At 42.1% G+C, this 23,926-nt stretch overlaps 2 protein-coding genes across 2 annotated transcripts; both read left to right on the top strand.

Moving 5' to 3' along the window:
- The first annotated feature begins 8,357 nt into the window (after positions 1 to 8,357).
- Positions 8,358 to 10,891, top strand: pym1 (PYM homolog 1, exon junction complex associated factor). Its single transcript, XM_061258863.1, has 3 exons — positions 8,358 to 8,441; positions 9,620 to 9,713; positions 10,320 to 10,891. Exons 1-3 carry the CDS (start codon positions 8,411 to 8,413, stop codon positions 10,855 to 10,857), a joined length of 663 nt encoding a protein of 220 aa, XP_061114847.1. The 5' UTR covers positions 8,358 to 8,410; the 3' UTR covers positions 10,858 to 10,891.
- Positions 10,892 to 15,632: 4,741 nt separating this feature from the next.
- LOC133139492 (matrix metalloproteinase-19-like) lies at positions 15,633 to 23,130 on the top strand. Its single transcript, XM_061259071.1, has 9 exons — positions 15,633 to 15,722; positions 16,847 to 16,935; positions 17,704 to 17,834; positions 18,166 to 18,378; positions 19,176 to 19,421; positions 20,682 to 20,783; positions 21,848 to 22,012; positions 22,435 to 22,559; positions 22,894 to 23,130. Exons 1-9 carry the CDS (start codon positions 15,633 to 15,635, stop codon positions 23,128 to 23,130), a joined length of 1,398 nt encoding a protein of 465 aa, XP_061115055.1.
- The last annotated feature ends 796 nt before the right edge of the window (positions 23,131 to 23,926 follow it).

Here is a 23,926-nt window from a genome sequence, read left to right as displayed (position 1 = left end):
AAATAATATTGCAAGTAACCAACTGAGGAAGTTTCATGGTGATATCTATTAGGTAAAATGTTTTACCCTTTTTAACTTTTCTGGTGGAGCCAAAAAAAGTCCCCTGCTATATTTTGCTCCCCTTCGCGTTATTTGCTCGTAGCTCGGGCTGTGGTTGGGCTGTGGTTGATAGAGACATGTTCGTTATGCGCCTGAGTCTCCTGAACACGCAGAGACCAACCCCGAGTCGATCAGAGCTTCCTACGCTGAGCTATGGTAACTTTCCCGCACCTACCGCACAATACCTCTGGAAAACCGCAACAATGAGGCATTCACCGGTAGGGGGTAGGTGCGGAAAAGTGACCATAGCTCGGCCTAGGAAGGTCTGATCGACTCGGGGTTGATCTCTACATGTTTAGGAGACTCAGGCACATAACAATAACCACAGTGTGGGGGTGTCTCTAGCACCCCCACAGCCCGACCTACAAGCGAATCATGCGAAGGGGAGCAAAATATGGCAGGGGACTTTTTTTGGCAAAACTCCGGTTTTGAACAAAAGCAGTCCATACCTTTAGGAGGTGATAACCACTAATAAGCTGCCAAACCAAAAGGTCTATCATATCAAAACATAATCTAGGGATGTATAGGACTAAAAAAATCACATCTAGAATTTGCCCACCCAGATGGTACCAAATCGTCCAATTTTGGGGTTTGGCCCAAGGACTACATCTTCGTGGTGAGCTCAGCAAGCAAACTGTTGCGCAACCACTCTGGGGTTCTCGTATACAGTATATTCTACAGTTCACTTACAACTCTTAACAATGGACTTCAACTCCCATCAATACCATTGCTCAACATTAACTGATGTTTCCTCATTGAGCTCATTCTATTCTGTTTGTCTGTCTGTTGCAGGTGTGCCGATCTACTGCGTCACAACTATTGCCTACCGTTTTTAAAGCTTCGATGCAATGGCCTTTAGGGCAGGGCTGCCCAACCCTATTCCTGCACAAACCATCCTGTAGGTTTTCATTTCCACCAATATTTTCCACACCCGATTCTACTAATTAGCAGTTCAACAAGATCTTTGGCTGTTGAATGAGGTGTGGTCTGTCAAGGTTGGAGACTGTAGATCTACAGGACGGTAGGTCTCCCAGAAGAGGGTTCGGTATAAATTATGTCAAGAATGCAAAAAGTGTACAACTGAATATTTACGATCACGTTTTATGAATATTATTCTATTTATTTGAAAATATTTTCTATGTGATTTGTCCAACCATTGTGTATATGTGTAAACCTGAGGTTATTATATATTTGAGGAATAATTGAGTAATTGAGGTTTTCTGAATTTCTAGTGTCGTTACAGCATACTGATACTTCGTAATTGTCAAGCTTTTGTGCTAGTACGCCACCTAACGCCAAACTTGAAAAAAAAAATAAAAATCATGCATGCGTGTAGCATGTTTTACGATTTGAATGAATGTTTATTGTTGGGATAAAGTAACGAGGTTAAGAAGTTACAACTTGCAACACAAATAAAGATTTCAGGCTTTTATAATAACACGCTTCAATAAATACGGTAAGTCAAAAGAACGTTTTTTCTGTGTGGCCAGTGGCGAACGAAATATTTATTGTTCTCAGGAATGGGGGTTGACCCTCCATAAACTGGAAATACATCATGAAAATAACGTGGATACATTATTCACTGATGAGAACCTGCTGGGGAATGTTATGGCTATGTGGATGGTGAAAATTGGCTAATTTTATTGCCTACAAACGATAAGTTGTTGCGCACAATAAATGACAGATTTGAATGTACCCACTCGCATTCCGCATACAAATATAGATACAGCTTTGAGAGGCTCTAGTCCACATACAGAAAATAGTGTCTCCGCACACCCCTATAACGAACGCGTAGTTGCGCTGTCCACGTCGCGTGGAGTGTACCAAAGGCTCAGAGCTGTGTGCTGAGCTGAGCTGAGGTTGTGTGTGAGTGGCGCTAAAGCTGAAATCAAGAGGAATTTTCCTCCTGTAGTTCGAGCTACCTGGTGTGGACTAATTTGACAAATCACTGCGAGTTCGGGAGGTAGCCTGCATTTTAATCAAAGGTTCACAAGGAGATTTAGAAGTACTACAATTTAAGAGATGACGTGGCTACTCTCGAAGTGTGTTCTGAGATTGAGCACAAGATCAGTATTTGATTTCCCCTGATAAGCCATCTAGAAAACATATGCCAGAATTATATATCTCTTCACCCAAAATAATGACAGCAGGTTGCTACAGGTAGCAAGACTAATTCAACTTCGTTCAAGGCTAGCTTTCCACTGAGTGCCAGCAACCTGTATTCCCAGCGACCTGCTTTAAAGCAAATATTTAACCCTTAAACACTAATGTCGACACTTTTGTGATCCCTGCCGTCTACCATATACACTCACGGAGTACTTTATTAGGTATTTATTACACTTATTTTTTGACATATGGTTCTGCTGCTGTAGCATATTTACTTAAGAGGTTTGACGCTTGTGTGTTCAGAGATGCTCTTCTGCATACCACTGTTGTAATGTGTAGTTATTTGTGTTACTGTCACCATCTCCACTGACCTCTCTCATTAGCAAAGCATTTTTGCCTGCAGAACTGCTGCTCACTGGATGTTTTTTTGTCTTTCACACCATTCTCTAGAGACTGTTGTGCATGACAATCCCAGGACAATCCCTATCCCTATCTGGCACTAACAATCATTCCATGGTCAAAGATAGATGAATATCACAGATCACATTTCCTCCCCATTCTGACATGTGGTCTGAAAAACACCTCTTGACCATGTCTGCATGCTTTTATGCATTTAGTTGCTGCCACATAATTGGTTGATTAAACATTTGCTTCAACAAGCTGGTGTACAGGTCTACCTAATAAAGTGCTCACTGAGAGTATACCTGAAATATGTAAACATATGTAATATGTATTATCAGTGACAAACATTTATTTGTCCTTTGCAAAACAATCATGATTTATTTACATTTGTCCCCAAATTGCCTTGTGATTAGAACCTCTGGGTTAACTGGTGGCTTTAATTTGAAAAGATGGAATAAAGTTATGTGACGCAAGGAAAATGTGTGTCAGAACAGTTATGGGATGGGAAATGACAAGCAGGTGCCTAAAGCCACATACTTCATCTGAGTCACCTCAGCAACCCAGTTTAGCAAGTCAATTATATGTACTGTAAATATGCAAGGTGAGCTAAGCTTATGAACAAATCTGTGGCCAAATGAAAACTCACTTTTCACACATTCTCAGCTGCCAGAATTGCTGTGTATTCCTTTCACTGACACAACTTTGCCTTGTCGTCATTCATGTGGATTAGTTATAATTGATGGTGATTAGGATAATGATTACTTAGCCCTTGTCAGGAAGTTTTTACGGTTTCTTGCCTTTGTGGTCTTGTCTCTCAGCAGTGGGTGTGACACTTAAGACAAATTTATTATTTTCTAATGTTTATATCTTTTAAAATGTTTATTGCACGATGAACATGATGGTGACGTTAAATTGAAAAGATGGACTCAAGTTGGATAGTCAGAGGACTCCAAAGCCCATAAATGCATCTGTGTGCAAGTTATAGACTGGGTTACATCTGAAAAAATTCAAACTAAGGATTATAATATGAGTCAAAGCACTTTTGAAATGAAATTATAACCTGCATGAATGGATCTTTTTGAGAGCCACAAATGTCTTGTAGATAGGGAGGGGCCGTCTTGGTGGCTGCATCATAGGCCAGAGTCAGATCTTTGAATCTGATTCTAGCAGCAACTGGTAGCCAGTGGAGTGACTGCTGTAGCAGGGTCGTGACATATCAAAACTTTGTAAGGTTGAAGATGAGTCGAGCCGCAGCCTTCTGGATGAGCTGTAGCAGCTGGATGGTGTAGGCTGGCATTGCAAGTAGTGAGTTGCAGTAATCTAGTCTGGAGATTACCATAGCCTGGATGAGTAGTTGTGTGGAATATGTGGTCGGGTATGGTCAAATCCTCCTGTATAGAAGGAACCTGCAGGACTGTGATGTTACTGCAACTTCGTCCAGGACTACCCCCAGCTCCTAGCAGAGCTGGAGGCAGTCGCTGTAGCACCATCAACGGTGACTGAGAGTTCTTGTAGTAAGGATGCTCTATGAGGGATGAAGAGCAGCTTTGGCTTAGATGTCTACTAGATGCTACTCTTGAGGTGCACCCAAGAGCAAAAAAGAAAGAAAACCACTTCACAAATATGAAGTCTTTCATGAATATATAGGACAATGCTGATGGGTGTTTGGGTGTGTTTCCATGTTCTTGTTCATTACATTTATGGAATTTGGCAGATGCTCTTATCCAGAGCGACGTACAGTTGATTAGACTAAGCAGGAGACAATCCTCCCCTGGAGCAATGCAGGGTTAAGGGCCTTGCTCAAGGGCCCAATGGCTGTATGTATCTTATTGTGGCTCCACCAGAGATCGAACCACCGACCTTGCAGACCCAGTCATGTATCTTAACCACTATACTACAGGCTGCCCTATATTGTTCAATGGACAATAAGTAGCGTATCAGGTCATAGCTCCTGCTGGATGGGATTTCTTCCCTGCTTCCCTTTTCCCTGGAAGTAATATTGTGCCCACAGTGGTGGCAGCAGTGCAGGGGCATGGGTGAGTGTTGGCCTGAAGAGATGTGCCGGGCTGCACCAGCAGTGAGTCAAAGGAGATATTACTGCTGAGGTCTACCTTCCACTACACAGAGGTCTATGTCATACACCAGTACTATGCAGAGGCTGGTATGTATAATGTATTCTGGCACTTCAAAGCAGAAATCTAGAGACAGGTTTTTTTGGACTGGGTTTAAGAATTTCAAAAATAGACAATGTTCCTTGTTTGGTTGTCCTGAGATTAAGTTTTCATCTATAAATTTGTAGACGTTCTGATATATTCTCAATGATTTTTGCTGTGTTATGCTTTGATGTTGAATGTTTTACTGAAGGGCAATTGTGTATGTCTGAATATTTCAGCTATTGCAACAAATATCTTGGTCTTGGCTGCTGTAGCCCATCCACTTCAAGGTTCGATGTGTCATGTGATCAGAGATGCTCTTATGCAGTTTCTGTCAGTTTGAATCAGTCTGGCCATTCTCTTCTGACCTCTCTCATTAACAAGGCATTGCCCAGAGAACTGCCACAAACTGGATGTGTTTTTATGTTTTGCACCAGTCTCTGTAAACACAAAAGTCTGCTGTGTGTGAAAATCTAAGGAGATCCTCAGAGCAGTTTATGAGATACTCAAACCACCCTGTCTGGCACCAACAATCATTCCACAGTCCACAAATTCCACATTTAGATCACATTTCTTCCCTATTATGATGTTTGGTCTGAACAACAACTGAACCTGTTGACTACAGGTATGTCTGCATGCTGTTATGCATTGAGTTGCTGCGACATGATTGGCTGATTAGATATTTGCATTAACAAGCAGATCTACCTAATAAAGTGGTCACTGAATGTATACATCCATAGTACCGAATGTGCAAAAAGGTGTTATACACTGTCACTGTAGTTTTCTTTCCCTTCTTTGCATATCACACTCTGCTGCATACATATTAATGAGGGAGAGGACCATGTCCCAGAACATACTGTCTCTCTGTCAGTGTGTCCCAGGTGGTCTCGTTACCTGCTTCATACTCCATATTTCTGTCCCATTTGTATGTCTCTCACCAGGTGGAGCAGACAGCCATGCCAAATAAGCCCACAAGCCCACAGAAAGTGGCCAATCAGGGGGTAAGGGTCACGTACAAAGGCGGGGTCTACAAAGTCACAGATTCTGTGGCAATGCACCTGGGCTGCAATAATACAGAGACCCTATTGGTGCCATCGGCAATGCACCTTGGGAAGGTGGTAAGTGAAGGGCTGTGCTTTTGGCCTGTGAGATAAGCGGAGAGCAGCTGCCGGCAGACCATTGTCCAGGTGGTGGTTCCATGGAACGTGGGAGCTGGAGATCCATTGCTCTGTGTAAGCCAGTGGACAGCAGCTGCAATGTGCAGCCTGACACAGAAGGCACAGAGCCATAGGGGTGTCCAGAACAATGGCTGGCCTGAGGTGAAGGTGGAAATGAGTGAGGATCAGTGGTAGGGGGCTTTCGGGTGAGTTTACAAGAAAATGGTTCACATAATCATAGAGGGACCAGCTGAGACTTATAATATATCCTTTATTTATTTTTATTTATTTATTTATTTATTTTTAAGCACTGCTTATAATAGATAACTGATATTAGGAGGAAGCTGCCAATGCACAACCAGACAGAAACTACCTGAAACCCCAGAATCTCCTTTGCATATATTTAGGAAAAAATACATTAAATCAAACAATCAAAGAAATAAGTTTCAGTTTTCACTGTGGTAATTTCAAGAGGAGTAAAGCACATCTTTGGTTCAAGCACTGTACTTATCTCCCAAAAATAGCTGTATGTTTTCAGTGATCCATGGGAACCATTTCCCTTTGATTTGTGGATTTAGCTAATTGGATGCACTTTATCAATATGACAGTAATTACATATTTTAATTAAGTACATTCTATTACAGTATTATCCAGAGACACTTACAGTGTGGGAGAACGAGAATGCATTCACTTGATTTATTTGAGCCACATTGCCACACCTGGTGCATAGAATATTTGTAAACTTGCCAAGGTGGCAATGTAGCAAAATGGTTAGGTAGTGACTGGGCTTGTAACTCTCGATTTTGTAAGTTTGATTCCCAGGTGAGGCACTACCATTGTAGCCTTGAGCAAAGTGCCTCACCTGATATGCGTCTGTATATAGAACTGGGTATTGTTCATAGCTGCTAAGCACAATATTTTTATTTTACCTTTAGCTTAGTTGACATGTGCATACGAACCAGAGATCCACACACTGACAGACTGTTTGAACATTACTACATCTCCTCTCTAGGAAAAAGGATCTACCAGGAGAAAAATAAATAAATAGCCTTTTCTAAATGTTACAATGGCAAGAGAGATACAGTAGACCAAACAGTAGGCTTACCGAAGCAAACAGTTTGGAGCATCATTAAGAACAGAAAAGAACAGAAATTGTACCACTGTCCAAATATTTACAGACTGCACTGTATATAGATGCCATTTTTCTTCATGCTGCTTCCTCCAAAAAAAATTAAACAACAAACAAACATTGCATAACTCTATGCTGGAGTTGATCCAACCCTCTTGCATAACGTTGCCTTTCTGGGCTGATCACTCTTTCATGTAAAGCCATTTCCACTTTGGTCTACTCCCCTACTCTCGGGGGTTTGACAGGTTCTTCATTGGCTCAGGAGATACCTGCAGGTGTGCCTGTTGCTCCACATTTCTATGATAGCCTATAGGAGAGACACGTTTGTGGACTTTCAGCAGATGCCCTTCAGATTGAGATCCAGTTATGTTTTGTAACAGCTACAAGCCTGCTGGTCCTTCAGAAGATAGTCTTCGGCAGAGAAGACCTTTGTGTTTTGCCACTTTGGCTTCAGCTGTGCAAGGACGAGAGGCAACACAGTGTGCCATCTCCTCCCCATGGAGAGCTCTAACGTGGAAGGTCCATGCAGTTGCAGGGTAACCCTCTATTCCAACAGGGCTCTGTGTGGGGCATCTTTGTTCTTCTTGAGCAACATCTTTACTGCTTTACTCTTTTAGCCTCTCCTTCGGGGGTAGTGCTTCAATTCCATAGAGGCAAACTGGGGCCCATTATCCATCATTAGCTCCTCTGGGAAGCCATGAGCAGAGAAGATGGATTTCAGCCCATTAATGACATGTTTTGCTGTGGGGATTTCACAGTCTCAAAGTAACAGGAGTAATAATCAACAGCCAGTGGATACAAATCATTGTGCCAGTAAAACATGTCCGCCCCACTTTCTGCCATGGCCTTTTGGCAGTTGTGAAGGTAATAGTTAACTTGTTTGATTGTATCATGTTTGGCTCAATCTCACTGACAAGACAACTCATTCATACAGTGCTAGTACATAACATAACAATGTACAACTATGAAAGCAAATGACGGTGAGTTATTTATGTTTTAATTAGGGGGAACCAGTGTTTCCAGCCCAATGTTCCCTCAAAACCTGCATACATAGGACAAAAAACAAGCTAGTGAGAACACAATGGAGTACCCATAAATTCAGTCTGGCGATGGAGGCTAAATTCAGAAGCAAACTGCAGCGTGTAACGACTACCACTTTTTTGTACGGGTACATAATTCTGTCGCTTACTGTGTCTGATCTGATTTTTTCTTTAGTGGGCCCATACAGTCTGTGGTTCATTTTTTCGCCAGCCCGCGGACACTGCAACATAGGATAATGTCAAAAGGCACAGGCCTGCTCCACTCCAACATGTCTCAACAGCGCCGCTTCCGCCCACTAGACGGAAGTGCATCACCTTTTCAAGATGGCGACCCCCTATGTAACGGATGAATCTGGTAAGACTGAGAAACATTTAACTAGCACCGAATCAGCTACAACATTTAAGTGCGTTCTACAGACTTAATGCATAAAACGACAGTCTTTAAATACCAGTGTATTGAAATAATTAACGCGGACACATTTCAGGAGTTGGCGATGTAACCATTAGCAAGCAAGCTTCTTAGCGACATAGCTGCTGTTCTCAATGACCAAAACGATTGACTGGTTTGCCTCATGGCTGATTGATAGCAAATTCTCAAAATATAGTTAGCTAGCTGCTCGCATGGGATGCCTGTCATTTTCTCACCTGTAAATCAGCATAGTTCATTAGTATGACGATGTGGCGAGCTAGCTGATACCATCAGTGATACTGTGCAGCCTGAGCTACAACGTTAGCCTGCTAGCTAGATCGGTCGATAAAGCTAACCAGCGAACGTTAGCCGATGTTATTACTTAATATTAGCTTATGGAATATTTAGGAACATGCATTTTCGTGCGCAAATCTGTTAGCTACGCAGTATTACTTTAACGTGTTTTATGAATGGGCATATACATACTTTTCCTGCAGCTTGCAACAGTGCGCTCTCGCTGGACAGCCAGAAACTGTCGTTAGCAACTATGACAGGAAGCTACGATTAGCCTCATACTTTACATTACTGTGCGAGCAAATCTCAGTAAGAACATGTAACCCTTTTATTTTTATATTTCATATTATTTATGGGAACTCATCTGACTTGGATCGCTGTTATTTAGGCTACTTCAGATTGTACAGCAGGAGCATGCGCCACAAGGTGTACTGCAGTTAGAAGTTAGCTCCGACAGATGCAGGGAATGAATGTAAGGCAACTTGTTCGCTTCTGTTAAACTTGTGTGTATGTGCAAAAATGTATAATAATAATTAGTTGCGGTGCTGTTGGGAACATGCTTTTGTGTGTATACTTCACCTTCAGGCGACCAGTAATTGTAAAATAATGTGAAATTGGATGGAAAATGGAATGTGCTATTAATTAAAAAAATGCTAAATTCTCGCAACACTTTATATTTACGAATTTTAAAAACGGTATCAATAAATAGTACATGGACACTGAAATTGGTTGCCAAAATAGCTATCTAGCATCACTCTTAAAATATGTAATGTCACCTGAAGCCTTTATTTTCATTAAGTGGTTGCGACCGTTCCCTCCTCTCCTGCCAGGAAAGTACATCGCTGCTACACAGCGTCCAGATGGAACCTGGCGGAAGCCACGGCGGGTCAAGGACGGCTATGTGCCCCAGGAGGAGGTGCCAGTGTGAGTAGTCAGGCATATACTGCATTTCAGTTCACTTTTATTCATTTTGCCACCCTCTCTGCAATTTTTGTGACAGATGTACACACATAAAATCAAACGTGAGCTTCTGTACAGCAGAGGGAACATACTGTAAAAAGCAGTGGTGAAATCAGGTCATGTAGTAGAGGCAGAGATCCTCAGGGTGTTGAGGTTCAGGCTTGATGCAGTGCTGAATGCTCTAGTTTGACGTGGTAAGTCTTGGTGGGCTGAATGACCTGGTTTTGTCACACATTCTCGTAACGTCAATGTTACAAAAGGACGGAGGGATGGGGTAGGGATCGTGAGTCAAGTGCAACTTTGACTGGGTTCTTTCCAGCTCTGGTCATGGTTACAACTCCTAATTCGGTTCTCGTTTTGTGGGAAGGAAGAGAGTGAATGAGGGAGGAGGGGGCCTGGGTCTGAGAGATTATTTTCTCTCACGGTTGGATCATGGTTTTGGGTGAGTTTTGGGTGAATGACAAGTGTGTTCCAGAAACTTACAAACAATGGAACTTGCCACTGCATTTTCTGGCTTTTAATGGGCTCTGAGACATAACCCCTTTCTCTGTATCTGTCATTGTGTTGCAGCTATGAGAACAAGTATGTCAAATTCTTCAAGAGCAAGCCAGACCTGCCACCGGGCATGAGTCCGGAGGAGGGCACGCAGGCTCGGCAGCAGCAGGGGGCGCTGGTGGTGGCACCGTGCGGCGGCGGGGAGAAAGATGGCGAAACGGCAGGGCTCTCCAAGACGGCCAAGCGCAACATGAAGCGCAAGGAGAAGCGCCGCCAGCAGCAGGGGCAGGAGGGGGGCGGAGCCACAGAGGACGGGGGCGGAGCTGTGGAGGATGGGGGCGTGGAGGCGCTGGCAGCCGCTGTGGCGAAGGCGGAGCTCGGAGGGGAGGAGCAGTGGGACGGGGCCCCGCCCCGGGCTGACGTCCCTGGCGATACGGTGGCTGACAGGGCCAAGAAGATCAAAAACCTCAGGAAGAAGCTGCGGCAGGTGGAGGAGCTGCAGCAGAAACTGGACTCGGGCGAGATCAAGCAGCCCACCAAGGAGCAGCTGGAGAAACTTGGGCGGGGCAAGGTGCTGCAGGAAGAGCTGCAGGAACTGGAGCAGGGTTCCTAAAAGGCCAGCTGTCCCCTGAAAGGGATGGTGGTCGGCTGGAAGCCCTGGGAGGGAGGGAGGGGGGGTTGGGTTGGTGCGGGTGGGATGGGGAAGGGGTTATAAAAGTACTGTTGAAAATATAAACGTCCTGTTTGTTTAAACAAAAAAACAAACTCACCTGGACACTATGTCAAGAAGACCTGCCCACACTTTTGTGTTGCTTTAGGTGTTCCATCCAGCAGCCGTTGATGATGTGGCAGTCTGCACCGAGCACGTGCCGTGTTCACACTTACCGCTTTCGTGACTGCCACATACTTTTATGATGAAATCTGGACCGGGTTCTTCTCATCGAAGATATGACACTTACCAAGGGTGAAGAGATATGAACAACCCCCCGAACTCTAGTGTTAGAATACCTTACAGGCTCCAAACCAGCTGTTGTTTCATAGCTGCTCAACCCCCTCCTTTCTTAAGACTGTCATTTGCTATTGTGTGTTGTGTAGGTTTGCCCCTTCCCTCTCCCCAAAATAACTGTGATAAAAGCTGGTGTTATCAAAAATGCTGTATGATTGACAATATTCGATGTGAGGCTTTTTCTTATGACTCATGCTTGTATACATTTAACTATTTCTAAAGTGACGATTATTGGTCTTTGCTGTGTGGACACGCTATAGTCCCATGAATGCATTGAGGACTGGGTAGAAAACTACCAAACTTCATGTGAGTTTCAGTTCTCCACTGTAGCCGTTTTAGAATTCAGTGATGCGATTGACTGATCAGAATGGAAACTCTTTGGAGGGATTTTTTGTTTGAGAAAATCAAGAGGTGTTTATTGGGGGAAATCAAAAGATTTGTCAAAAGCCCAATTGTTTCTTACTACCTACAGGTAATTATGTCGCTTTCTCTCCTAGATGAACAGAAATGTAGAACTATTTTCCTTGCTGTCAGTTTTACTGCATCTGCTCTAGCATTCAGAAGCAATATTCACAATTTTTTAATCAATGAAAGAAAAAAAAACATTGAATCAGTGTGTGATAAATATTTCCTGTGATGAAAGGGTGTAAACTGGCAGAATGTTTTGAAAAGTGGTTGAAAATGCTCCCCTGCTTATGGTTCTACACAAGAAAGCCCTGTGGTTCAAGTCAGCAATCACGGAAGAATCATGTCTTACACTGCAACAAATCCCATTGTGTCCCGTTTTTAGTGGCACTTACATTTCAGATCACTTCAAACGAGGCGGGTACCTTGGTTCTCTTATTCATCAGCCAGCCACAGTATTGGGGTCCATGGTGTTTGAGGTCTACACGTGTTATATTCTGGACAGTACACTGAATGACAGACATGTCAAGGTGGGAGTTGCGGTTGGGTGGTGGTGAGGTGCAGTGAGTTCAAGCTGTCAATAAATGTTGGTGCGGTTTTGTAATGAATATCTGATTTGTGAAGCTCTTTGTTTTAATTTTCTTGTCACTAATTCATTTGCGTTGATATTTTCATTTATAGATGTGGTCTATATGCGCAAGTTGTATATGTCTGGACTAAGCCACAACGAGATCATTACACTGTTTTAACACACGATGTGATGGCGGAGTGTTTTTAAACCGTGTAATGACGACCTCGGGGTGGATTGATTCGCTTATACCATGATCTTTTATCATTCATATAATATATATATATATATATATATATATATATATATATATATATATATATATATATATTTTTTTTCTACTTAAGGCCGTTAAGGTGGCTACCGTTTCAGAATGTTAGTATGGTTGCATATGTGGGTTCTGATCAAAATGGAGAAGTTAGGCAAAATCCCGTTTTGATAACTTTTGGTTAAATTCAAGGTTTTAAACGAGGCTTAAATTGGTTTCTTACCTTAACTTTATTACGCCGGTGTTTTTACAATTTAACCAACATAGCCAGCTTCTCTGTTTTGTGCTGGTGAAAGCTAGCCACTAAAGGAAAACATAGCATAGCATAATGTCAGAACAGATGTTAGATAATTGAGTTATCCGTTTACAAACAACCATTTCAGAACGTCACATAGTTGCGTTAGCTAGCAAACTAGCAAAACATTACAGCTTCACAATTTCAATTTCGCAATTTTTTAATGCAAATCGCTTTATTGGCATGACCAAGTCGTGTGCTGACCAAAACGTTACTATTCGAGTGAAGACTGCCGGCTTCAGCAAACCTGCTCCACATTTCCCTAGCCAAGAACAGACAGACCACAAGCTGAGCCCAACTGCGCAGCCCGCACAGTCACTGGGGAAAAATGTTACAAGTAGTGTCTGTGTTGTCAACACAAGGTGTCAATTCACACCTTTCAAATTGTCTCTTCAGCATTTATTTTGATATTTTCGCTACTGCGAATAGGGGATAGAAATGGATGCATAGACCAACAATCGACCTTAGCATATGATATGTAGAAAGAATGGAGCTAGTTTGAATCTAATAAATTGCATTATATTTGCAATAATAAAAGACATGCATTCAATCACTATACACCAGCCAGTCCCCTCCGTTCCGCTACTTCTGGACGCCTGGCACCTCCCCTCTCGTTGCACCTGCACTTCTCGCTCACGACTCTGCTCTGGCCCCACGGTGGTGGAATGACCTTCATGTGGATGTCCGAGTCTTTGGCCATTTTCAAGCGCAGACTGAAGACTCATCTCTTCAGATTGCACCTTTCCCTCCCTTCCCCTCTACCATGATTAACCTTGTGTGCGTCCTAGATTATAATAGCACTTATGTATAGTTATTGTAGAACTCGGGGTGCTCTTCCTGCCAACCGTGGTATGCTAGTTGGTAAGTTGATGTGATCATGGTGGACTCGGAACTATACTTTCCTCTAGGGTCCTGAACGTACTTGTTCCTGGGTTTGATTTGAATTTCATTGTACGTCGCTCTGGATAAGAAAACGTGTTAATTACAACCAAAGTTCTTCACAATTGCACTGAGCACTAATATGTTTAAGCTGATTTGCACACTATTGAGCGAACCATTCTACATTACGGTCAGGTCAAATTTTAGGATTGAAGTCCTTTTATCTGAAAGACAAGCTTTGGAAATAAATGTCTTAATCAGACAGAGGCGTGTGTGTCTGCGTTCATTCATGCATGCCAGTGTCGGCGTACAATGTGTTAGAAGCTTTGCTGGCTAAGCATAAACTGAATTGACAGTAACCTATTTGGCAGTGCTGAAGCAGCCCTAATTCAGCTTTCCTGTCGCTCCCAGTCGACGTTCCCTTTGAGGGTCCGCCAAAGCCGCGAACGCTGCCTGGTTGTCTCAGCCGTCTGCTAGGCCAACCCTGCTGACGGCGGTTTGCAGAAGATTTACATTACAGGTGGTTGTAAACCAGGGGGACCAGGGGGGTAGTCCAGGTGCAGGGGCCAGTCAACACTCAAGGGGACTCTCCACAGTGTGCCACTATATAAAGTCAGTTCCTGAATTAGTGTCACCCCTGATGAAGATGCATAAAAAGACCACTGAAAACAAAAATACAACAATTACTAATACTGGAAGCAATGTCGCAGCAACAATGGCAATCCCCTGGGAAGTGCTTCAAAAACGTAATTTTTAATGAGATTTGAGAGGTCTGAGGTTTCTGTTGTTCCTGGTGTCACCAGTACTTATGGGACTTACTTGGGGAATTAATTATCAACAATTTACATTCTTGAGGAAATTATGCATCAAATACTAATTGGAGGCGGCAGTTACTTTTGTTTCGATGTGCACAATGGAAAGTTATCTGCAAGTAGTGGTATACATAATTGAATGATTTAGTTTATACATTTTTTCTTTTCTATTTTGTAAAACCATTGTTAAGACAAAAAACAAACAAACAAACAAAAAATCTAAGCTAAAGTAAAAAACTAATATAACCAAAAATGGGAGTTGGGATGTTGCAGACTGACGTGTCGACTGTGGCACTCTTTTTTGTTTTGGCTCTGTACACTTGAATTTGAAATGTAACAATGAATATCAGGTTAAAGTGCAGACTCTCAGGTGTAATATATAGTAAATACCCTCAAATTACACCAGACAGTCCGTACTTTAACCTGATATTCATTGTTTCATTTAACATCCAAGTGTATGGAGCCAAAACAACATAATTGTGTCACTGATCCAATGCCTACGAAATGTATATCAATGGTTGTAATTGCATTAATAGGGAAGAGTTGACATCACCTGAAACATTAAACTGGTGACACCAAAGCTGTGTAAACCTGATTCAATTTCGATTTAAACTTGTTGTTAACATTAGTGAGTAGATTTCAGTTCTTGTTTTATGGTTGCTGATGCTAATATTATATTCTGGAGACTATTTTCAGAGCAGGGAGGGAGCGGAGAAATCTAACTGATGGAAAGAATGACTGGAGGCTACTGAATGGAGGCTACTGGTTGTCTTCCAGTGTGAATCTGTTGTAAGTCACATTCCCTTGGGATGGATCATCTTTGAGTTGACACTGTGACTCAACATGGGGGAGTGGATATACAGTATATAACTCTCAACCAAAGAACGACAGAGAGAGTGAAAGGGAACAAAGTTATTGAGACCAGACCAAATTATCTAAAAATAGTTATATAGTGTTGATATGTGAGGAATATTTACTTTTAAAGCACACAGCAATTTTGATTTATTTGTGAAAAGGCTTACTGATGCTAATGCCCTGGCCTCTTTTGAAGGGAAAATTATATAGACGGCACTTATTTTTTTCCAGGAAGGGGAAAGAAATCAGAGTGGGAAGAAGTTTTGAGGACCTGTCTGTACATACTGGAGCACGTCAAACATGGGCTACTTGTCACTAGGAATGCTGCTGCTGGCTGTGGTATGCTCCCTGTCTGCTGTGATTGACAGGCACAAAGTCACTAAAGCCACGGTAAGAACAAAGAGCTGGCAGCCGAAACAAGTTATCCTGTTTGTTGTACTCCTAGCACAGCGCACATTGGTTTCACGACTAAGCCTACAGCTCAATTATTATAAGTAAAACTGTAGAGACAGATACGGAAAACTTTAGATTTAGATTTTAGATTTAGAGGTAAAAAGTGAAGTGAAAAAAAAACTTTTGTTTTTTATTACAGATTTTGTAAAAGCTAATTTTACGTTTCATTGTTGGCTAGACTTGGACCTTTGTACCTCATGTTCTTCTATAAACCTACAATGTTAGGACTCCTTGGAAATGCTCAAGTGAGCTGCAGTGTAGTTCTCCTGAGGGAGTTTCCCATTGGGTGAGAAAGTGATTTTGTTTCATTAGTGGTAAATAGTACTTAAATCAGTAGTCACTACCAGGGGAAAAGCAGGTTGGCAGGCCATGAAAGGAACATTGTGAAGGTTAAATATGCTTTAAATAGCCATTCACAACACTTATTGCTGGACTAAATTATAAAATAAAAAAGTAAATAATTAAAATAATAAACGTCATATTTTTCTTTTTTGATAATAAATTAGAAATTGTTCCTGTTTAGAGTTTACAGTTGGACAATATTATACTATATTAATTTCAGGAACTCCTCGATCAAGAAAAATGTGATTTTAAAATGTATAAATGTATATTTATAATATATCTCTTTTTAGAGTTATTGTGTTCCTTGGGATTGTCTCATGTTTGTTGCAATCAGAAGTTTGTTGCTGACTGCTTTGTGTAGGTATGAGGTCTGGGCAGTAACCAGGGGCCTTCGCTGCATATCTGGCCTGGCAGTGTAAACCATAAAAACAATTCAGTTTATCTCTGCTGGCTCGACATTACAGAAATCACTTTCTGCTTTAGAGTGACTTGCTTTTCCATTTTGAACTTCCTGGGGTGTCTTTGGGGAGAACCATGAGAAATGTATATTCATATTTTGAAAACCAATTAAGAAACTGAGCATTTCTTTTTTTCTTCCACGGCAACAGAGAGTGGAAAGAGTAAGAAGATTAAATACAAAAATTGTATGTGTGTGTGTAGATGTGACCTCATCTTTTTGCAAATTGGTTGTCCTCTCTGTTACATGTTCACTTCTAAAGAAATATCTGGAGAAGTTTGGCTACCTGCAGCCATCACTGGGCCAGGGAAGAAAAGACTATCAGGAGGAGGATACAGCAGCTGCTCTCAGGTACCAGAAGAGCACCAACACACCATCTCTGAACAGGGGAGTGATGGGAGACAGAGTTTTCAGGGAGCCAAAATTAGGGAGAGCTACCCTGGTAGGTTGGTAACCTTTTATCATGCAAAGGAGAGCAAAGCATGATGATTTGTTCAAATGTGTGACAGTTCATTGTATCTCAGTGTACCTCCACCCATTACCCACTCTCTGGGTACCTCTCACTGGGCAGTCTATCACTCATGGTGTCATTTGCACGTTCCAATGAGATATGGTCTTGTAAGGTGGCAGATTTAAACCCTCACTATATCCAGGTATATAAATAGACACTTTTTTTAAAAAGAGCTAAAACACTCAATAATGGGTTCAACTAAGCAAATTGTACATCTCCATTAAATGTTTTATTTCATTTTTTATTTTAGATTTTCAATCATGTGTTTGAAGACAATTAACTCTGAGGTACTTAAATCAGATTTCAGACAGAAAGTGTCCTTTAAATGTAAATGTGTCTTTATGATTTAGTACCTCATAGTTAATTGTCTATTGTCTTCAAACACATAGTTGAAAATCTATATTGTAGATTTGTTTCACCAATAATAGTTATACTTCAAGGTGGGTTTATTTGGAAATAAACTGTGTATATATATCCACATCTACCCTCAGATCTACTGACCTAAGCCAGCAGTGGAATATGAGGAGAACCAATTGTGAACAAACTGTAGGACAACCATAGCAATCCTGCCATGACCATCTGAGACTCCATCCCCTTCCTCTCAACAGGGTCTTCCAGAAGGTGACCGGCCTACCTGTGACTGGAAAGATTGACAAGGCCACCTTGGCAACAATGAAACTGCCTCGTTGTGGCATAGAGGACTCTTTCAACCAGAAATCCCTCAAATATCGAGTGATGGGTGAGTTAGTGCATACGGTGTCTTATGACGTTGCTAAATTCTTTCATCTGACAATTTTGTCAGTAAAATATATTTTTCCCTTGATTTCAAGACAAGACAAATGCTTGGTTGTATTAACAAATATAATACATATTTGAATTATTTTAGTCTTTGAAGCATAATTAATGCATGTGAAAATCTGACTACAGAGAGCTCACTCTGAGAGTAGCTTCTTGATAGATGCACATCCATGTTTATTAGAACATAAGAGTACCTAATGATGAGAACAAGCCAAGAGAACAAGTTCCGTGTAGAAATATTAATTATTTTGCATATATTAACATTTCAACAGGTTACTGGCACAAGAAGAATCTATCCTACCGCATCTATAACTACACCCCTGACATGAGTCGAGCCAAAACCCGCTCGGCTATCCGTACTGCCTTCAAGTACTGGAGCGATACTTCCCCCCTGAGCTTCCGGGAGGTTTTTGGAGGGCAGGCGGACATCAAAATCTCTTTCCATGAGAAAGATGGGTCTTGTCCTGACCCGTTTGATGGGCCAGGTGAAAGACTCTGCAAACCTGCCGGCTGCATTTGATTGGAAAACAGTGCTTGATCAAATTTTAAATACTTTTTTCTCTCCAATTTAGAATGTCCGTATGCAGCCATGCTCATACTGCAATCTCCACAGTCAATGCATGAGATTATAGACAAGCACACACTCTCCTCTGAATCACACAATGTCACAAGCTCTTTTTTTCACACCACAGCCCACAAGCCAAGTTTGCACAGACATGACTCACAGGAAGATGCTGAATATGCAGCTTTATGATGCAGGCCATGATGCCTGATTGACCAGAGAGGGCACTAGAGACCCAGGGCAATGGTATTTTTGCCCTGCAGGGCTACCACCAATAATCTACACTGGCACAGTCGGGAAGAGAGCCCAGACTGTGTCGCCCATACAAGCACTAGAATGGTGTCTGAACAGGAGTCACCAAGCAGCACCTGTAGTTGTGTATTTCTGTTAGTAGCATGACTCATTGAAAATGAGCTTACATTACTTACATTACAAACGCAGCTTACATTATTTTACATCCAATCCAGTTATACAGCTGAATATTTTACTGAAGTAATTTAGGTTAAGGATCTTCCTCAAGGGTATAACGGTAGTGCCCCACCTGGAATTGAGTTGAGATTTGCCTAATTCCCATGGCATTGTGCCAACCCTGACACAAATAATTCCTTACCCAGACAACCCCTCCTAAATATGAGAATAGCAGAGTAGAACCACTAATACTCAGACCAGAGGTTTTGAACAATACAATAAATGTTTCTTTGCCTGTATTTTTAAACACAGGTCAAATTCTGGCCCATGCGGATGCCCCTGAGTCAGGCATAGTGCATTTTGACGGAGCTGAGTACTGGACTGAAGGAAAGCACTATGGGACAAACCTGCGCATCGTTGCAGCTCATGAGATTGGCCATGCCCTGGGACTGGGCCACTCTCAGTACAGCACCGCTCTCATGGGGCCAGTCTACAGCGGTTACCGTGCCGATTTCCACCTGCATCGAGATGACCTTCAAGGGATACAGGCTCTGTATGGTGAGGAATGCTCATGCTGGGATTGAGAGAGCTTGACAATATATTAAAATATGTCACATATCTCAATATGAGTAGCATACCAGCATATCTGAGAAGGTTGTCATCAACTCAAGCGGGTACATTATAGATGAGCAGGTTTTTTTTAGATAGGCAAGAAGACCATCCAGACTTGGAGAGAATGTAAAATGTTTCACTCTAATCCAAGCTGACCTCCACTACCCATCTTAAAATGTCCTTCAGACAAGCATAGTGAGACCTACGTGTTGAATAAGAGCAAAGGCTGAGTAACATCAGCATACATGTGGCAGGAGAAACCACACAAGGTGATGGCAAACTCACGAGAATGCACATACAGGAAGTACAGAGCCTTGTGGGACACCTGTAAACTGATGTTTGAGCACCCAGCGATGTGAGATTCAACCGACTTAAGAGATCTCCAGTGTGGTCAGGGTGAAGAGGAAGAGCATGTGGTCTTGTAAAAAGAGGACATGCAGTCTCAGTGGAGTTGCCCGCCCTGAAGTAAAACTGGAATGGATCACAAAGGTTATTCTCTGAGAGGAACTAAGAGTATTGGTGAAATATTGCATGTTACATAGTTCTGAAGAGAAAGAGGAATGTTGCAGACCTGAATAATAGAGAGCGAGAGTAGAAAATAGTTTTGGACATCAGATGGGCCTACGAGTCTGTTTCTTTAACAGTGGTGTGATTTTGGTTTCCTTGAAGGCTGTGGAGTCCAAGGCACAGGTAATTAGTCAAGTTTAGTCATGAAAGGGAGGAGAGCAGGCGGCTAGAATGACATGGTGTGATGGGGGGGAGAGGAAGCCATCTGCAAAGTGTCTCTGATCTTCCTTTGGAAGTGGTCCGCAAGGGGGAGGGGGGGTTGGAGAACAGGATGGATTGAGGAATGAAGTGAATCTAGAAAACAGTTTTCCTGGGATTGATAGTGATAGACTACAATTTCGGATTGGTAATAGGAAACTTTAGCAGATATAATTCTTACCAGAACACGGAAAGGAGAACTTGACGGACAAATCAGATTCAATTCTGTGCGTCTAGTCATTCTCCAAAACCCATTGTAGGTAGAGCTACTGTCAAACACTTGTTTGAACCAATGAAAAAACTCTGCACTCCATATCAAAACACTTTGATTGTTTGAAATTTGCGAGTCAGTCATAACGCATAACTTCACCCATTCTGGGATTAAGGGAACATAGCTCTCATCTCTATTCTACTATGCTTACTGTACCTTTCCTCTTACAGGCAAGCCAGAGGCCAGAGCTCCCAACTCTGTACACCCAGCAAAAGCCCCCTGGACTGAGAAGATTGACCCCTGTAGTGCCATATTGGATGCCGTCATGTCCGGTAAAGTCTTCACCCTCTATATCTGGGTTCAATACCATTTCACTTCATTCAGTTCTGATTATCTATTAATTGAAAATCATCAGAGGCTATAAATGAACGGATAATTTTTTATTATTCCAGCCATTGTAAAGGCAGGTTGTTGGATATGTATTTCAATATCTAAAATACCCTTCATCACCCTCAAAAACTGCCTGGGCCAATCGAAAACATACACTGAAAAAGATATACCTTTTTTCAATCCAGAAAGTGAACTATTCCTTTAAATGTGTGATTTGACATAATTGAAATACAGGGAACAGTAGAAATGTTGTTGAGAAGGAAACCTCTTTAGAAGGTTTTCATACTCAGACCATGTACCCTCATTTTTGATTAGATTAGATATACCTTTATTGTCTTCAGGAGAAAGTTGTCTTTGTCATTCTTTGCTATTGGTCTAATAGCAGATTTTAACAAAAATGCAAAAAATTTGGATCACTGCAAAATATCACATTCCCCACAATAATATTCCATATATACACTATACATATTCCAAGATATTGCACATTCTTACAAACATATTGCACACACTCCCCACATACACTCCAAGGTATTGCAGTCCCCAATGAAATATTGGACATTTCCTTTAACTATATCAAATGATGAATTAACACGTACACGCAAGGTCAAACCACTGCTTGTTTGACTTCATGTTCAAATTTACTTTTTACCACCAGCACCCGCTCAATAATAAAAATGGATTAAATTTATGGAATGTCTTTCATCTCAGGATTGTATACCTACATTTGGGGTGAAAGTAGGAAACTCACTTTTACCACCACCAATATGTAGCACCCACAGCAGCCATTTTGCGTAAGAATTCTCACTAGCTGTGGTAGAGGGAGGGAAAATGCCCTTCCTCCACGCACTGTGTGATAGTCGGTACCATGCTCAGTTACTTCCTGGCCAGTGATAACCCCACTTTCAGCTGCAACAGTGCACCAGTGGCTTACTGTACTGCTATAGTTTGCTATAGCTATTGTTCCCAGGGGTTCGTAACACCATGTACTCACCTTCTCCTGTTACAGGTCCTTTCAGGAAGACATTTTCCTTCAGCGGCCAGTATGTATGGATGGTGTCTGACAAGGGCAACAACATACCAATCAGGATCAGTCAGTTGTGGAAGGGCCTGCCAGGGGATCTGGATGCTGCTGTGCACTCCCCGAGAACTGACAAGACCTACTTTCTAAAAGGTAGCCCTATCACACAACTGTCCTGGGATCAGTTTGTGGGTTGTCAGATAAACATGGAATGACATGTTTTTTGATGGAAAGGCTGATCCTAAATCAGTCTCAGCCACCCTTACCCCACCTGAGCTTTGGGGTTTGGATCAGGGCTCCTCACACTTATCCAAGATTGCTTTTTGGGGATTAGATTAGATTAGATTAGATTAGATGAGCATTGGGCAACAGAAATGGTGTGTATGCTACAGGCTGTCTCATTCTAGTCACATGTGCTAGTATGCATGTGATAATAGCCATAACATTTTCAGGAAAATTCAAATAATCTTGAGTTTCCCAACAAGAAAATCAAATTGCGGTTGAACAGAAACTGTGGGAGTTTTTTCAGGTAGCCTTGCTCTGTACTTTCTTCTAATAGTCATCTTATCCTTTAGGGGACCAATTGTGGAGGTATACAGGTTTCCGTCTGGACCCTAGCTACCCTAAATCAACCCTCATCCCCCCCAACATTGATGCAGCTCTCTACTTTGAGCTCAACAAAAAACTCCTCTTCTTTAAGGTAGGGGGTGGATTTCACCTCATGTGAACCTACAACAGTGATCTTAAAAGCTGCAGTCCTGGAGAGCTACCCTGTTTGCAGGCTTAAGATCTGCAGGGCCTCAGCATCTGTGTATTCCTTGTAATCAGCTGTTAATTTTAAGCCTTCGGAACAAGGCAAATAAACACATAAAATAAGAGCTGAAACACATCAAACACCAGCAGACTCCATCTGGGACTGTTGCCCTACAACAAACAATGCCAATGACGTAATAACACGTAATTACAGTGGCAATTTACTAATCTGCCCATCTCTCCCAAACTCTACTTCTTTCCCTCTTTCTCTAACTCCTAAGGGTTGTAGTTACTGGCAGTTGGATGAGCTGGCATACGCCACTTTCGACACTCGACCTAAACCCACTGGCGAGCTCTTCCCTGGAGTGCCCTCCAATCTGGATGCTGCCCTCAGCTGGACTGACAGCAACATCTATTTCTTCAAGGGAGACCAGTACTGGCGCATAAACAAGCAGCTGAAAGTGGAGTCTGGGTACCCACTGAGTATTAAGGAGCACTGGATGCAGTGTGACGAGTAGACCACTAGGAGGCGACGTCTGTAGGGCCCTCCAGCTTCAGGGCACATTACACACATATACTTCATATGAAGGCACCAGTTGGATCACCTAAATGTTTGGGTACTTACAACTAAAATATGCTGCTTTTCTCCAATCAGAATTGTGGCTCTGTAGCCTCAGGATCAAGGACCCACAGATGCCGAAACACTGTCCCCTACCTACCGCCAGATATTACTGCAGTTGTGGCTCAGCACCCAGAAGAAACCAGCATCAACACAATGAGTGAGTGTGTAGGACTGCGCATGTATATTCTGAACAAATTAGTGAAGCAAACAAAGAGCTCTGGGTTTATCTCTGTCCCACCACTGATGGCAGGAGGCCAAACCGAAATTCTGAATTTCCTACGCTTTTCCTGAAAATACATAGCAGGTAATGTCGCTATTACTTTCAAACAATAATGATGCAAACAGGTAAATGTACATTTTTACAGCACTCCGTCTGTACAACTGCTTAAATTTGCAACCTGTGATGAAATGTGACACCAATAAAATGTTTTTCGACCCTTGCTATAAACAGCTTCTTTTTTAAGGTCACCATAACCTGTTTCCTGGGGTGAGTTCCTTGATGATTGATATTTGAAAATGACTGAAAGACTCAGCTGTAAAAGCATTAGGCTGGGACAGTGAGTGCGGTTTCTGGATTTTAAATCTACTCCAGTATTGATTTGTTTAACAAAACCCCAGAGAGTTGTCGCTAATGTGGAAACTCGACATCACCTGCATTCCAGATGTCTGTAGAATCGGCAGGCAGATGGATC

The sequence above is a fragment of the Conger conger genome, chromosome 10 (genome assembly GCF_963514075.1).
Source record: "Conger conger chromosome 10, fConCon1.1, whole genome shotgun sequence".
NCBI classification, from domain to species: domain Eukaryota; kingdom Metazoa; phylum Chordata; class Actinopteri; order Anguilliformes; family Congridae; genus Conger; species Conger conger.
The sequence above is the reverse complement of the archived record's forward strand: the minus strand, read 5'-3'. Positions and strand labels throughout refer to the sequence as shown.